This window comes from Typopeltis vanoorti, chromosome 11 (genome assembly GCF_054136105.1).
Source record: "Typopeltis vanoorti isolate ZY-2024b chromosome 11, IOZ_Tvanoo_1.0, whole genome shotgun sequence".
Lineage (NCBI taxonomy): Eukaryota > Metazoa > Arthropoda > Arachnida > Uropygi > Thelyphonidae > Typopeltis > Typopeltis vanoorti.
The window spans coordinates 136,649,046-136,667,635 of NC_143559.1; the positions used below are offsets into that span (position 1 = coordinate 136,649,046).

General features: G+C 35.9%; 1 protein-coding gene across 1 annotated transcript in view; it reads right to left on the reverse strand.

Annotated features, from left to right (window-relative positions):
• Chc (clathrin heavy chain) overlaps positions 1-18,590 on the reverse strand; it is a 533,133-nt gene that overhangs the window by 340,805 nt on the left and 173,738 nt on the right. Inside the window, exons 10-11 of the mRNA XM_090400150.1 lie at positions 16,184-16,276; positions 2,285-2,467 (exon numbers count right to left, since the gene is read on the reverse strand). Coding sequence (XP_090256276.1) covers positions 2,285-2,467; positions 16,184-16,276 — 276 coding nt within the window. The remainder of the gene's footprint in view (positions 1-2,284; positions 2,468-16,183; positions 16,277-18,590) is intronic.

Below are 18,590 nucleotides of genomic sequence, written 5' to 3' on the forward strand. Positions count from 1 at the left end.
TCCAACAATAGCTAACAACATACGTTTAGATGTGGCCAACATCCTAATCAAGTCCAAGCCTCCCAAAAATAATATCCCACATAAGGAATTCATTGCTATAAAAGAGCTACACAACAACAGCCAGATTACCATAATAAAAGCAGACAAAGGAAATGCAACCGTGGTGATGGACACAACTGAATATGAAAACAAAATGCACACACTATTACAAGATCAGTCAACATACAAAATTATAGATCGCAATCCCACCAACACACAAAAGAATAAGGCACGAAAATTATTAAAAAAAAGTCACTTCCTGGCCCAAAGACACAGTTAACAAACTCAAACCCTTCCATGTTAAAACCGAGGATCTATGGATCACCAAAAATTCACAAACCAGGCACACCCCTACGCCCAATTGTGGACAGTATAAATAGTCCCACATACAAACTGGCTAGACATTTAGCGAAGCTACTAGCCACTCTCACTAACAATTCTCCCTCCTTTGTCAAAAATTCAGCTCACCTAAAAAGCATCTTACAACACCTCACCCTAAAAAGCTCAGACTTAATAGTAAGCTTTGACATCACTTCACTATTCACAAATGTACCACTAATAGAAACCCTCAATCTACTGAAGTCACACTTCCCCCCTGATATATTTGAACTATTCAAATTCACAATACATGCAGGATATTTCACATGGAAAGGGAAAATATACAAACAAATTGATGGGACAGCCATGCCCCCCCCCCAGCCAACTTTTACATAGAACACCTGGAAAAACAAGCAATCAATACAGCCACTCTCAAACCAACACTTTGGCTACGCTATGTTGATGATGTGCTTGCTATTTGGCCACATGGCCCTGAGACATTGAAAACATTCTTAGCACATTTAAATAGCCAACATCCAAAAATCCACTTTACTATGGAACTGGAAGCCAACAACAGTCTGCCGGATACACTCATCACATGTCTCCCAGATGGTTCCTTATCATTTTCAATTTTCAGAAAACCCACACATACAGGCAGATACTTACACAAACAATCACACCATCATCCTTCTCAACAATATGGCATATTAAAAACGCTAACCCATAGAGCGAGAGCAATCTGTTCAAATGACAAGGCTCTTACCGCTGAACTGACTCACTCATGCCACACCTTCTTGGCCAACGGCTACAATCCACAAAAAATAAACAAAATACTAAACACTCCTAAGAAACCCCTCCCACCATCCACCACAGAGAACTACAACAAAACAGTCACCATCCCTTACATTAAAGGCACATCCGAAAAGATCTCAAGAATTCTCAATGAATATAAAGTACGCACCACATTCAGACCATGTAGCAAATTAGCCACCCTCATCCGCTCACCCAAGGACAGCATTCCTCCTTTATCACGTCCAGGAGTCTACCAAGTACCCTGCTCATGCAATCAAGCCTACTACGGTCAAACAGGAAGAACTGTGAATATCCGCATCAGCGAACATAAACGATACGTCTGGAATTATCATTATGGGAAGTCGGGCCTAGCAGACCATGCTCTGGATACCCCTGCACACAGGATCAACTGGAAAAACATAAAAGTACTACACAGAAACCCATATAAATCAGAGAGATTGTTCTTAGAGGCGACAGAAGCCCTAAAACACACTCCAAATCTCAACAAATATGGCTGTATTAACTTTCCGAAGATCTGGGAGACAGTCATATTAAGAAAAAAACTAGCACTTTTCTAGGACTCTAGTAATATATGATAGTGTTTTTTTTTTGTTTTTTATTTTCAGATAGAGGGCGCCAAAATCAGGACTTTAGTCTTTGTGTTGCTGCTACAATTTTGTTTAAGTACACCATGTTGTTTTAGTCTCGCGTATTGTGACAAACAGTGTTTTTGTGCTCTGAAGATGCTGGTTATAATACCAGCAAAATATCGGCATCAAGTTAATAAATTAATTATTTACTTAGTTTCTGTGTTCTATTATACCATTAAAATAATAAACAAAATATTAACCTTCTGTTAAGCTCCAGGCTGAAAAGCATTAGGATTGATTTAAATGGTCTTGTATTGATTTGAATAGAGAAAACAGTAAGTGTCCTTCATTAAGTTTCTTGTAGGGTTAACTTTAAAAAAAATTTCTTAAATATAAATGATAAATGTTTCACAACAGCTAGGATTTGTGGATGCAAGTCAAACTGTTTTCTTAAATGCATTATTAAATTATCACTCAAAGCTAACATATTATTTCAAATATATAAATATGTATATACACATATGTATGTTATTTGTTATTCATACCTGATTAATATCAGCTAATGGCTCATCATCCTGAACTAACATTTGAGAAAAAGAAGTGCCTTGTTCAGGATTTATTCGCATCACTTGTCGAAGGAGAGCAATATAGTCGGGAGTGAAACCAACTTTTTTTGCATAAAGTACAATCTTCTGAAACTGTCCAGTTTCAGCAAAGCATTGAATAACCTAAAAAAGTTTCAGATATTAGTTTACATACTCCATTATACAAAATAGTACTACTACGTCTATATAATCTTCTACAAAATAAACAGCATTAGTATTTTGAGTAAGACATGACCTATGTGACAAGTATGGGGAAGAAATTTTCACAAAAACAAGAGTACTTCATTATTTAACCTATTTGTTAATGATATTGTGGAAAATATTCAATGATTATAGCTCATGTGAAGTTTACAAAAGTTACAAATAAAACTTCTCAAATATTGCTAATATTTGATAGCTGAGAGATAGAAGAGGCTATATTCAAAGTTATTAAATGCAAAGTTTTACTCTTTGGGACATATAGCAAAGTTTGTATGCTTAATGACTGATGAAAGTTCTGCAAGATATAAAAGGGATGATCTAGATCAGTAACAAGATATTATGCATGAAGACAAATGAGGATTCCACAATTCGTAGCTGATTTTAAATTCATGAGTCAGACAAAGTATGAATTACTTAATGACCAAGTTCATGAAGACCACAGCTAAACATGTTACCAGTCCAATGTGCATCACTCCCAGTATGCTTTACAGACAAAGGGAAATCATAATCAGTGGCTTAAAGTGTTGACTGAAACTCATGTACGTGACAACAGCTTAAACCAGGAGTGTCAAACTCAATTGGACTGCAAGCTATTTGCCATAAAATTGTATCTCAAGTGGGCCACAAAAAATTTGACAAAAAACCTGCACTAATTAGAATCGAAGGGAAGTGAAAGAATGAGCATAAATAAACTGGAAAATTATTAAACATTTTATTTATTCTAAGTCATTACAAGACATAAAATAATAGCATAACGATTATGAGAACTCAAAAATAAATAAAGAATATTTTTATTATATTAATATTCACAATAGATAGCATTTAAAACAAATTAAGCCAAAATTAAATTTTATTTGAATAAATCAAATATTTATACAGTCTTAAAAAAAGTATAAACTCTAATAACCATCACAAAAATTTACAGAGCCTCCTGTTAGTTTGAAATTTTTTGTGTTTGTGTTGAAATAAAATATTTTTTTTTTTTGGGGAATTTTTTTTAAATATTAATGAAAATATTTTTTTTTCTGTGCTGTTAGTTTAGTGGCTGTGCACTTCGTAACCATATGCCTGGGGAAGTAGTGTCCTAGGTTCGATTCCGTCGGAGACGTGAGGAGCTGAAGTACCTTAACCTTAGCCCAGTTAGCCAGTCTTGGGCATGGACAGTAGGGTTTTTTCCCAGTTTATCCTGGGGTTTTTCATCCTGCAAAGCAAGCAAACCGGCCTTGATAACTCAACACTATGGACATAGGACACACCAAAGCATAGGGCCGACCACCTTATCCTATGAACGGTTTGAGGTCCGATGATTAATGAATCCTCGACACCGCAAAGTAAAAGAGGGTAAAAGTAACATGAGATGAGATGAAAATATTTTGGGGAAAAATGATATTTTGGGGTTAAAATATATATACTTGCATAATATAATTATAACAATTTTAAGTAATTTAATTGTGGTATTTTATTTTTTCCCTGATACTTGACGTTTATTGTTAACTAGCTTGCCAACATTTGGACTCAAAGATTGTGAGCATATGACCTTCATTATGGCAGAAAGATTTACGTCGGTTAATCTTGGTCTGTTTTGTTACCTTTCATATACGAGAATAATTGTTGGCATAAATAGGTCCTTCCAAAAAAACACAGAATATTTTATGCTGAAAACTTTATTTCCAGATATTTTTGACATAAATATTGGCCTGGTTGGTCAAGTGGTTAGCGTATCCGCTCTCCAGCCAAAAGGCTGCAGGTTCGAATCTTGCTGTGGGCATGGATGTTTGTGTCTGTGAAAATACTAGTGGTGGTCGGCAGTAGATGGCGGTGTAGATGAGATAGTTGCGGTAGGTGGAGATGGAGAGTTGTAGAGTGGGTAATCTCCCTCGATGAGTCTTTGGACTCCCTGGAGGTGATACGTAATAATAATAACTGTATATTTTTGGAACACCAACTACTTGGTATTTCGCTTTTAGAATGGAGTCATTTTTGAAATCAATAAGTTCCATTTGAATACAAATAGGAACTTTTTCAAAATTAAAGGAAAAAGGATCTGTAAAAAGCGAAAAAAAATTTCTTGCTCCTTAAAATCTTTAAATTGCCTATCGAATTCTTCTTTAATCTTTTCTAGTTTGGGACAATATTGAGAAAAGGTGAAACTTTGATTCTTGTTGTTCGACTTTCACACATCAGAAAGTAATTTAGGATATTCTCTTTTAAATGATTTTGAAACAAAGCTAATTTATATCTAAAACTTGCCAGTGCATCAAACATGTGTGTTATTAACTGATACTTCCCCTGAAGTCTGACATTTAAATCATTCAAATGTCCTGTAATATCAACTAAGAATGCTCGATCTTATACCCATGTCTGATCATTAAGAAATGCAACATGATGATTTTTCATTTCTAGGAACAATTTGATCTCCTCTAAAATTAAAAGAAAAACTTTTTTTAAAACCTTTTGACAAGATAACCAACGAATCTCCGTAATTCAGAGGAATTACTCTGAATTCCTTCAAATTCACTCTCCAAGTCTTTAAGAAATTGTGCAAATTGGTGGTGATTGAGTTCTCTGGATCAGATGAAGTTCACAGTATTTGTCACAGGCTTGAGTACACTGCTCATTTCCAATACTTCGGAGCACAGGACCTGCTGATGAATAATGCAGTACAAAGATTGCAGTTTTGGAATGTATTGATACATTTAACTTTGATGCAAGTCTTGATACAAAAGACTTATTTTTGCCTGTCACTGCTGGAGCACCATCGGTTGTCAATGCAATAAGCCTGTTCAGAGGAAGTTGGTATTTTTCCAAAATGCTCCACATGGTGTTGTCAAAAATGTCTTCCTCTGTGGTGGTTCCATGGATGGCAATCATTTTCAAGAACTTTTCAGTAATATTCATATTGTCGTTGCATCACCCAAAGAAACAGAGCAACTTGAACCACGTCGTGAATATCGAAACTTTCGTCAAGTGCAAGTGAAAAGCACTGTATGTTTGCGGGTATTTCTTGCAACTGGTCATGCAGGTTATCTTCCATTTCAGTTATTCTTTTGATCACAGTATTTCTGGACAAAGAAATATCAATACTTGCACATTTTTGGGACATGCGTTTTCAGCTGCTTTTATCATACACTCCTTAACCAAGGAACTGTCACTAAAAGGTTTGGAATATTTCCCCAATAAATAGCCGATTTCATAACTGGCTCACTGCTGATTCATTGTCTTTCATAATTTTTGAAAATATTCCTCGACTTTGAAAGGAATTCTTCATACTTTTTAATTTTTCTTCTCTCAGTTTACCCTCAAAGTGTGAATATTGTTCTTTGTGAAATTTATCGTAGTGCCTTATTATATTATATTCTTTGGTAACACTAATTGTTTCGTTACAAATAATGAACACAATTTTGTCCTTTGTTTCAGTGCATAAGTAATTCTATTTCCATTTTTCTTAAAATTTTCTCCCCTCATCAGCAATGTCTCGGAAAGCAGCATTGCCTGGGTGAATAAATATATTATTAATAAACAAGTTTTATAAAAATGTTTGAATAAAAACGCACAAAACTATAGACCAGTGCACGATACTATTGCAAATAAAAAATAATAAAAAAAAAAGGGATTCTCTCACTGCCAGGTTGTCATTGAATCGTGTTCGGTGCACTGGCATGTGCTGCAAAAATCACTGATCGACTTTAGCAGGCAATTATAAACTCATAGCCTGGATTCACATGAGCGTGCATGCTGCGTGTCATGTGAACAGCTGGTGGCCAACTGAATTCAATATTTTTTCAGCGTGCTACCCACAGCTTGTTATAAATTAACAATAAAAGCATAAATATAGTTTATGATTGATTAGGATTGGATCTAACATTGAAATTGCAATATAAATTTTTATTATTGCAATTATATTATAGCAGGTCATTGCATCCATATTGTAACTATAAATGTCGTATGAATAATTCAATACCATATTTACTCAAATGTAACTCACTTTTGTCCCCTAAAATTAAGCTAAAAAATTGTGGTGCGAGATATATGCAGGGATTTTTGGAAACTAAAGTTTGCAGGAAAAAACTGAAAATGGGGATGACTTACCAAGAATCTCTTATTTGCTATCACTACTTCCAGTCTTGAGGGCGGTTTCCTTGTGTGCACTGTCAAAGTCATCTACCCATATAGTGTCATCTTTCCCATTATTCCAAGTAAAAATTACAAGTAATTTACAAGATTTTAATGATCAACCCTTCACGAATGACTAATGAGAAGTGAAAGCAGAGTGTGAAATAGACAGCAATGGTAAGCCAATAGAAATTGAGCAGCTATGAAGATGTGCATATGACTGGTGTGGTATTAACAAAATATCGCATTACCAAAACACAAAGTCAAGCAACAATTTTTGAGTTGAAACGCTAATTCTCTTCAATTGAATTCCATAATATCTGAAACTGCCATAACAACATTCACTCTATATGTCTTAGTTTTAACACGTTTACGAATTTTATTGCTGCTTTGCATTTGAGTAAGCAGGCGCACTCACACACATCTAACTAAAAACAATAGTTTTTAGTTAGATACTGTGTTTGGCGGTGCAATATATGGTTTTGCTCAAGTCTAAACAGCATGGTTAATGTGGGAGGGGACATGTGATTCATTAGTTAGTGCAGTTTTTATCAGTTGTCTCTAATTGCATAAAGAAATATATTACACAATCAGCAACTGTCTCTGTATTTTATTGTGGTACAATAAAACTTTGTTTTTCTTGCTTCCGCAATAGTGGCAGTTAGGGAGGGTTACCACAGGGAGAGAGTTATCACCCAGACGTGAAAGTGGTTCAACATTATTTTCATGTGCGATGTATATGCAAAACTTTTTAATTTCTTTTTTCATAAAATAAAATTAAGGGGTGCAAGTCATACATCAGGGCAAGTTATATTCAAGTAAATACAGTATTTCTGTTTTATCATTTGTTGTTGTTAATCTTTCCTTGAGGCACCATGGGCAGCCAGTTTGACACCCCTGGCTTAAACCATAGTAGCTGCATTTCTGACTTTGTGAATGCATTTCCAGTTGTCATTAAGGAAGTCAGTGAATATTCCATGCTTACCAGGACTCAAATAGATTTTTCCACCAAAGGATGGAGGGAAAAAAAGGAAGGGGTGGGGGAGAGAATAACTCAAAGGGAAAGGAACAATACTGCAAGGGTATGTGATACTTGATCTTTTCCATTAGCATTAGTAAGACGATTATCAAATAAATATGAACACCAATCGCCTAAGGACCTCATGAAACTAGAAATGCATAAAATAATGAATGTAGTTGACTAAGTTACCTTAGAAAGTAACCCTGCATTCATTACCAATTTTAAGAAATTATTTTCAATATTATGATACGATACAATTCTGAACAAATTTAATTCGTAATATCTCAGTTATTATTGTACTGACACTTCCATGAAGTCTGAAGACCCAAACTATCACCACCATCTATATCATCTCTCTCTCTCTCTCCTTGAACCTATTAACAGACAAAGTACTCACAACTGACTGACAACCCATTCCACTCATTCACAACTCTCCAAGCAAAAAACCACACTAGATGCCCCTTAACTCCTATGCACTATTAACATTTTTCCCATGCAGGATTTTATCTCCAGGGACAGATTCAAGCTTCCTCCTGAGCTTGTCATAATCACACCTGCTTTGTAGTTCCACATATTCCCCTTCTTGACATATTACTCATGTTTTACAATTTTACAAGTCAAGACTACATGGTCACAATTAAAGGCAATATTGTCACCTTGGTTATGGATAGCTCTTCAGATCCTATGACCAGAACCAATACTCTCAACCCCCTAAGTCTCCTCCATCACATGAAACCTCAAGTAATTATTTATCATCAAATTCCTGCCATATACCCACAAGGGGTGTACAATGATAGTACTACATGAAAAAATTATATCATTAGTTCCTATCTACGATTTTCCTCAAATCAGTCTGTGGCTTGTCAAGACTCCAACATTATCAGATCTCATATTTCTATCATCTAAGGCACTTTGTACCGTATCAATACACCTATATCTTGGTCTTCCTCTGGGTCATTTTGCTGCCAACCTGGCAGAGAACACTTGTTTTGCTAATCTTTCTTCACCCATTCTGTTTAGGTGACCATACCACCTGAGATTAGCTCTGCTGACGCATTCCTGGATGCTGACAATGTCAAGTTCTTTCCTAATATCCTCGTTTTTAATATGATATTGCCATTGATGCCATCTGTTCACACCTATAATCTTTCTCAGGACTCTCATATCTGCAGTCTCTAGTCTTTGGTCAAGTGTTATACTTCTAAACCAGCTCTCATATCCATAAGTTAAAACTGGTTTGAACACTGTCTTGTATACAGCTAATTTAGTGTTCCGACCAATTTCTCTTATTCCATATGAATTTATTCAATTGACTTCCCACCATCGTAGCTTTGTTGATTCTGTTGTCTATTTCTATATTTAAATTACCATCTTCACTAAAAATCGTGCCAGAGTAGCTGAAATTTTTACTTGTTCCACAGGTTCTCCATTCACAACACAGTTGACATTTGCAATGATTCTACCTATTTTCATTGTCTTTGTCTTTTTATTGCTGACCGTCATACCATATCTATTACAACAGCTATTCAATTTAGTCAGAGAATCTTGCAGACTTGTAGCGGATTTATCTAGAAGTATAACATCATCCGCATAAAGCAAAGAGCTGACATTAACATTTCCAATTTTGATATCAGGTTTAATCCCACATTCCTTCATAATGTGATCCATATAGATAATGAATAACAGAGGGGATAATGTACATCCTTGTCTCACACCAGATTTAACATTAAACCATCTTCTGTACTTCCTTCAATTCTAACTGCTGACTTACAACTCAAATAAAGACTAAGTATTGCTTGATATAATGCCCCATTTACACCATATAACTGCAGCATATTGAATAGCTTCTCTCTCTTGGCACCTTATCATATACCTTTTCCAAATCGACAAAACTTAAATACAGATCTTTGTTATATTCCCAAGCTTTCTCGAGTATTTGCAGTAAAGTGAAGATCTGATCCTGACAGCCTCTGTTTGGCCTGAATCCACCTTGTTCTTCACCAAGCTTTTCTTCCACAATTCTTCTGAATCGTTTCTCAAGTATACTTGCATAGATCTTTCCAGGAACACTCAGAAGGGAAATACCTCTGTAATTCTCACATTCAGTTTTATTTCCCTTTTTATATATGGGTACTATGAGAGCTCTACTCCAATCATCGGGAATCCGTCCCTCTGTCCAGGCTTTCTGAACTATGCAGTGCAGCCACTGTAAGACTCTTGTACCACCATACTTCAGCATTTCTGGTCGAATTCATCTACTCCAGCTGCCTTTCCACATTTCAAGCCTTTGATGACTTTTTCTACTTCAAGTATGGATATGTATTCCTGCTTGCATGCCTGGTCAGTGTTTTTTTTACCACTGTGCTGTCATCACTGCTTGTTTCATTTAGCAGTTTTTCAAAGTAATTACTCCATACTTCAAGGAAATCTTTTTCTCTCGTTTTCATGTCACCTTTATCATCTCTAACTCCTTTTTTTTTTTTCCTCCATCATAAGCTTCTAAAACAACCTCCAGAATATTTTGCCACGTTCTTGATATTTATTTTCTATATTCTTGCCAGTTCTCTTATGACTTTTGTTTAGCTAGTTTTACACAGTGTTTAGCATTCTTGCATTTGTCTCTATACTTTTGATATGCTTTCTTCTTTTCCTTCACTGCCTCTTTAACTTCCTGTGCCCAACAGGGAGTTCTGATTTTATCCTTGCAGACAACCTCCCCACATGCCTCTCTGGCTGAATCAATCAAGATTTTCTTCAGAGTTTGCCACAATCTCCATGCTTTGATTCCTGTTCTCAAACTCTTTCATTTTTTCTTCAATAATCTTTGTGTATTTTAGTCTACAGTTTACATCTGAGAGCTGCTCAACTTTTATTCATTTTAAAACTTTCTTACATGTTATTCTTTTCAATATGAAATTCAATTTCATCCTGCTCAAGACTAAATAGTAATCACTTCTAATTTCAAATCTTCTGTACACTCTGGTGTCCTGCACCAGGGAGAAAACATCACTATCAACAATAGCATAGTCAATGAGACTTTTCTCATTCCTTGCCTCTTCTCTCCATGTGAATTTGTGCACATTTTTTATGTTGGAACATGGTGTTAGCAATAACCAGTCCATGTCCTGAGCAGAAATCCAACAGATATTTGCCATTATTATTAGCTTTGCTCTTTTCTCCAAATTTTCCCAAAATATTTTTTGTATGTCTCACAATCATTTCCTACTCTGCTATTTAGATCCCCAACAAGGACCAACTTTTCCTTTTTCATTGTGTCAGTTGATTTTTCTAAAGCTTCAAAAAATTCCTCCGCTTCTACCTTGGTAGAACCTTCTGTGAGACCATAGGCACAAATAAGTCTCATTGTCCAGTTCCCCATTCTCATATTTGCCCACATTACTCTACTTGACTGGCTGCTATTCAAGAAGATTAGCCTCGTATTTTGTGTTGAATACTATGGCTACTCCTTCTTTGCCTTGATTGTCATTGCCTGAATATAACATTTTGTATTTATTGCTCAGAAAGATCTCACCAGTTTGTCTTTTTTGTATCAGTCACCCCTATTATGTCGATCTGGTACTTATCTAATTCCTCAGCTAGCTCCATTTCTTTTCCATTCAGGCTTCTTACGTTGATAGTACCGATCTTTAACTCTGGTGATATTGAGTTGGGGTGTGTTTTCAGATTTGTTCCAGTAGCTGACTTTTCGCTGTTTGCTCTGGTTCCCTGGCGAAAACAATGAGGGCCTTGTTTAACCAGGCGACGCCCCAAACAGCATGAAATTTTGTCATGTTGTACCATCATTTTTTATTTTGGTTTAACCAATAAGAATACAATTTGGTCGGCTAAATCCCAAATTGCTACCCATCGTCGTTCGTTCAGTATCCAAGTAGATACCCAACAGGGTGCACCACGAGGAGGTGAGAATTGGCCATTAGGTCAGAAGCCCTGGTCGGTTCTCTGCATTCCTTTAAAGGCTATGTGGAAGTCTCCTCTCAGTTATATAGCTTTGACCCTTAAGCACCCCGTAATCATCTCTTAGTAGGTGTATAAATTCTATTTCCTTCATAGTAAATGATCTTTCTTTCTTCCAGTCTATATCTCCATAGTTGAAATCCCATTATGATCACTTGACCTGCATGGTACTAATTTGCTGAAACATCTCTTCCAGATTATCCCTGGAATCCCAAGGTCTATAGTAGCAACAACAAACTATATATTTTGCCTTATTGTGTTTAATCTCACAGACTGCTTCAAATGAACTGTCACCCTCCTGTCTATCTCCAGTTCTTTTTGGCTGCAATTCATCCTTTATCATCAGCAGTACTCCCTCCTCCCCATCCTATCTTCTCTATCTTCCCTGAAAATGCTGAACACTTCACATTCTATCCCTGCAACTACATTATCTGCTGTTAGACAAGTCTCACTAATGGCTAGAACTTTCGGCAAGGTTGCACTAACCAATGTCAAACACTCCTCTGTTTGGTTCCTGATACTTTGGCATTAGTATAAAAGAAACTGCGGCATCCCTTTAGGTTCCCAATCACTCTTACTTTCTGAATTGACTACCTTATTCAATACAGTAGGGCTCCAATACTTGGTTGGTTTTACACTCATTTGCCTCACAGGTGTCCACACACACCAGCTTCCTCCCCAACTGCTGTGTTTCCTGAATTTGCACTTCAGCATGCTCAGTGAACAAAGCTCTCTAGACACCTAACATCAAAACCATTTAGATGCAGTCTGTCGGAATTATACAAATCTCTCTTTCTGTGAAACACAGATCCACAAATCTTAAATAATTCTTTCTGCACAACCTACATATTGATTCATTGGTTATCAACACCCTTCTCAGTTCTACTCTATCATAGAATGGCAGGACACTTACAACCTCCACCTTCTCACTCTTCATTTTTGCCTTGTCTAACAACTTCCTTTACATTCTCCCTCACAGAATACTTCACCTCTCAGATCATTAGTGCCAATGAAAACAATTCCTGTGCGTTACTTTTTTGCATTTGGATGACATAACCAATATTAATTTTTGTGGCAGGGAAACAATTTAGTTACACTTTCATTGAGGTTGCTTACATAATTTTCTCATGTGTTCAAATGGTCTCGATTCTTACTTTGGACCACCTGCTTCTTCTCTTCTCAGCACTGCTAATCTCTTGCCCCTTCTGCAACTTTTTAATTTTGCACTTTGTCCTATGAAAGATAACATTCAGACAAGCTACTTCTTTATGTCCTTTGTTCTCCTGTCTTTCCACTGCTGCACATTCGACATTAATTTTGATGTTTTCTATTCTACTGTCTACTCTACTAACATTAGCTTCTTTCTTGTCACTTAACTGACACTCACTTTTGAAACATTTAATACACACCTGCTCTCCAGTCTCAATTTCCTCACTATGTCCTAATTTTCATGACTAATACATCATGAATGCAAGCATACACCCATGCACGCACGCACGCACACGCACAGTACTACAAAAAATAAAAAATAAAGCAAATTCTAACCACCAGACAATGTGCTCTTTACCATCATTGTTCTACCACACATTGGCACCAGCATACCAACAACATTGATTTAAAATAAAAATAAAAAAGTTCACTTACAGACTAAATCACACACCGATTAAAAACAAAAATTACGAGTTAAGCAAATATTATCAACTAAAATATGAAAAAAAATTATCGTTCAGGGATGCTAATAACCACACAACACACAATAACCACCTAATGGCACCAATATATACACTCTTAGTAATCATACGTGCACATATTTTCAATAATAATAGTAATTGTGAGTGCATGAATAGTATTTCAGATATTTCCATGGAGTTTAAAGACTAGTCATGGGAAGGCCCAAGCTAGTCAATGTTGACATTGCACGACAGCTTCTAGCAACTTATTCAAATCATGTACCACTCTCCAAACAAGAAATTAGTCCTTATGCCTTTGCTAACTCCAAGTGTCCATACTAGCCAGGTGTTTGACATCGCTTTCACTCATAATACCAGTTACTCTTTGGGCATGTGCTTCTTATTTGATCATGAGCCTGATGATCACCTTTCTCATATATGCTCTATAATATTTTTTTTGTAGCCCTGTTTATTGATTTTAAATATGCATTTAACTTCCACCTGATTCATGCCCTCCCAACTAGGTATGCAAGTCGATACTTCTTTCCTTATACTTCCCTTGAACATCTCCCATGCATAATATTCTTCTCTTGCAGTTTAAGCCCAGCTCCAATCCTCCCAAGATGTTCATAATCAACAGCTTTGTAGCTGATTTGGAAAAAGCATATGACAAGGTGCCAAGAGAGAAGCTATTCAATATGCTGCAGTTATATGGTGTCAATGGGGCATTATATCAAGCAATACTTAGTCTTTATTTGAGTTGTGAGTCAGCAGTTAGAATTGAAGGAAGTACAGGAAGATGGTTTAATGTTAAATCTGGTGTGAGACAAGGATGTACATTATCTCCTCTGTTATTCATTATCTATATGGATCACATTATGAAGGAATGTGGTATTAAACCTGATATCAAAATTGGAGATGTTAATGTCAGCTCTTTGCTTTATGCGGATGATGTTATACTTCTAAATAAATCCGCTACAAGTCTGCAAGATTCTCTGACTAAATTGAATAGCTGTTGTAATAGATATGGTATGAAGGTCAGCAATAAAAAGACAAAGACAATGAAAATAGGCAGAATCATTGAAAATGTCAACTGTGTTGTGAATGGAGAACCTGTGGAACAAGTAAAACATTTCAGCTACTTAGGCACAATTTTTACTGAAGATGGTAAACTAAATATAGAAATAGACAACAGAATCAGCAAAGCTGGTATCGTGGGAAGTCAATTGAATAAATTTATATGGAATAAGAAAGAAATTAGTCGGAACACTAAATTAGCTGTATACAAGACTGTGTTCAAACCAATTTTAACTTATGGATCTGAGAGCTGGGTCAGAAGTAAAACACTTGACCAAAGACTAGAGACCGCAGATATGAGAGTCCTGAGAAAGATTAGAGGCGTGAACAGATGGCATCAATGGCAATATCATATTAAAAATGAGGATATTAGGAAAGAACTCGACATTGTCAGCATCCAGGAATGCGTTAGCAGAGCTAATCTCAGATGGTATGGTCACTTAAACAGAATGGGAGAGAAAAGATTAGCAAAACAAGTGTTCTCTGCCAGGTTGGCAGGAAAACGACCCAGAGGAAGACCAAGATATAGGTGGATTGATACGGTACAAAGTGACTTAGACGATAGAAATATAAGATCTGATAATGTTGGAGTCTTGACAAGTAACAGACTGATTTGGAGGAAAATTGTAGATAGGAAGTTAGTAATGATGTAATTTTTTCATGTAGTACTGTCATATCCTGTACACCCCTTGAGGGTACATGGCAGGAATTTGATGATGATGATGATGATATATATATATATATATATATATACTCAACGTCTTCAAGAAAAATGTTGGCTAACACTGGAAACAAAGGACTACTCATAGCTAAGCTGCTGGTTTGTTTAAAGATTTTTCCTTCAAATAAGAAATAGCCAGAGTTTACACAATGCATTAATAAGAAACTTTTTTGGAGCAGGTTTTTTTTTTTTTTTAGGGGATTGAGGACTTCTTTGGTAGGAACATTTGTAAAGAGAGACAATATCAAACTGACCATTCTGTTGGCCTCCTTGAGTTGTAAATTTTTTACCTTAGATATAAAACCTGCAGAGTTCTTGATATATGAGGAAGAATTTCCAGTGAGATATTTTAAGGATAAGGCAAGGTGTTTGACAGGTTGTAAGTGGGCGAGTCAATGCCTTCAAATATCGGTCTTAAAGGTGTATCCGCTTTGTGGATCTTTGGAAGGCCGTATAAACAGGAAATCAGGGGATGAAGAGAATGGAGAGATAGCCTGGTGCGTCTTGGAAGTTCCAAAGTTGACTTGAGGAGATTATTGGTCCAGTTGTGAAGCTCTCTCATGGAGTCACTTTGTAGAAGAGAGCAAGTATTAGACATTAATTCGCTAATCTTGGTGCAGTAATCAGATCTGTTAAGGACGACTCTTGCATTTCTTTGTCTCCCAGTAAAATTATAATTGTTATTACCTAGTTTCCACAATCCTTTCTACCCTTTCATGGGTGGGAGTCCCACCCATGAAAGAATGGGAACCTATAGCACTATGGGCAGAATAAGACATTTACATAATCCACAAAGTTTACCTTAGAAATCACACATAAAACTTTTTCAATTCACTTCAGGACTACCATGATTAGCAGGGTAATAGTCACTAGGTGATAAAATTCATTTCCTACCATTCCCAAACTCTTATTGGGATTTGAGCAGGCCACTGGTAATGGGTCAATACTAACCAATTCGGAAGCCATTTCTCATTAGTCATTAAGAAAGGTATAAATATAGAATATCTCACCCATTAAAGAATATATGAAGTATCTGAATTCAGAGATACTGTTACACTTACTTTATTTGGAACATTGGCACGAAGATAAACTGATAATGCTAGGGTTGGATCAACTTGCTTTACTAAATCTCCTAATTCTTCACTGCATTCCAACTGAAAGAAAAACAAGTAATTAGAAACTGAAATATTAAAAATCCCAAAATAAGGATTCTTTTATCAAATTATATAAACATAGCAATACCCTGTTTAGTATCCCCTGCTCTGACACAGTATCCAGAATGATATTTGAGTAACGTCATTTAGCATATTTACAGCTGATTCAAGTGTTTAAACCATTGGTCTGATTGGATTATTCTGTACTGTAAATAAGCTATATTAATTCTTACCTGAATGCTTATTGAGGTAAGCATATATGTGCTACTAAGAGAAGTCTTGATAAATACATGTAAATCTCTCCCTTTCAGCATCTTCAAATTCAATTTCAAAATTGAATTTGAATTTAAATTACCAAAGTAAATCCAAGAGTTTTTTTCACTATGTAGCATGTAAGAGAAAGAATGATTATGGAAAGATAACTTTACCCATTGGTGATGGTAAGAAAGTGACAGAAGCAGAAGAAATAGTTTAGTTGCTATTTCATTGCAAAGTGATCACTTTGGAAGAGTATATCATCTGGATGGTGACTTTGCAGTTATTGAGATTACAAAGACTGATGTGATTGAGGTAGTTGAACTGGAGGTACTTAGTGTACTGAAAAATATCAATGTGAATACAGCAGTGGGCCTGGATGGTATATGTCTGCTAGTGTGCAACAAGAAATGCATGTGAACTGGCAATGCCTCTGATGAAGTTGTATAATCTAAAACTCAGCTGTTGCAAGGTTCCAAGGCAGCAGAAAGAGAGTAAAACCGTTCCATTACATAAAATGTATCCAAGACAGAAATAGAAAAATTACAGAGCAATTAGTATCTTTGTATTTAAGAGACGATAACTGCCTTAGTAATTTATTCACATTTTATAATAAAGAAACAGCAGAATTGGATAAAGGAAATGGCTATGGCATTATACTGCTGGACTTTGCAAAGGCAACTGACAGAATACCACATGGTTAAAGCTGGAGCAAATGGGAATGGATATGAGTATGGTGGCATGAATGGGGGGGGGGGGAACTAATAGACAGTGAAGGGTGTATAGTGGAGTGGAATTGAAAGTGACTAGTAGTACCTAAGGGGTCTGTACCAGGATCACTACTCTTTAATTTGTACATTAATGATACAGCAGATTTGAAAGGGGAAATATCCAGTTGTCTGCCAATGATGTGAAACTGGGGAGGGCAATAGTTGATAAAGGTAACGTAGACCTCTTACAGGATGATTTAAATAAATTGGAAGTGTCGCAAAGAACGATGGTTGTTAATTCAGTGTTACCAATTGTGCACAGTAGTCAACATGTGATTGAATCATAGCCTTATAAATAGGGATAATAACTTCTCCATCTTTACTTGTCATTGTGTTCTTCTGCATCCAAGTAACCTGCTGAAATATTTTTTTCAACTCTTGCAATATGTCCTCTGAATTTTAATTCTTTATCTGCCAGCTTCACAGCCTCATCAATTTTCTGTACCATCAATATGATATGAAATGTGCAATCTTTTCATCCTGAAGTAATGTAAATGTTGTAAAATGTAAATTACCTTACATTTACAACATTTCTATAAGAGATTCTATAAGATTGACAAAGAAGAAATTTTCAATACATGGGAAGTAACGGGAAAACAAGAAAGTTGTCTGAGTGTGGTTAGTAAGGGTGTGCAGACTAGGTTCTTTATTTGGAATGGCAAATGAGTGGAATGAATTGCCAAAGGTGGTTGTGAGCTCTCCAAACTGTGATTAGGTTTAAGAAGATGCATTGTATTAATGGATAAAGTGGGTCTCTCCTACAATGAAATTCTTATTCTATGGAGTACCCATAGAAGTAATATTTTCTGCTATTGTTTTGTCACTCCATGTTTCATATAAGTCTAAGTAATTATTCCAGAATAGCTTCAGTTCTCATGTTACTTTATCACCTGTGTAATCTTTTCTCCATTTCTGAGTTTGTTTGTTTGTTTTTTAAATAGCATCCAGAACATTCTGCCAACTTCATGATATTTATCTAACAGTAGGCAATAACTAAACAAAATCTGTAGGGACAAGAAACAGTGTTACAACAGAAGGCTTACTATAGTGTAGTCAATAGAAGGCTTGCTATAGACTCAAAATATTAATCCCTGTCCTCCATTTACATGAAACAACAGAAATTGCAGGAAATAACACAAAAGAAATCACTAAGAACAAAGAAAATTGAATGAAACAGAACAAAGAAAATCCTGAAGGAAAAAGAAAAATAAATTGCGAAAAACTTAAGACAATAACTAGAAATACAACAAAAGAAATTGAAAAAACAGAATCACCAGAAATAGAAGAAA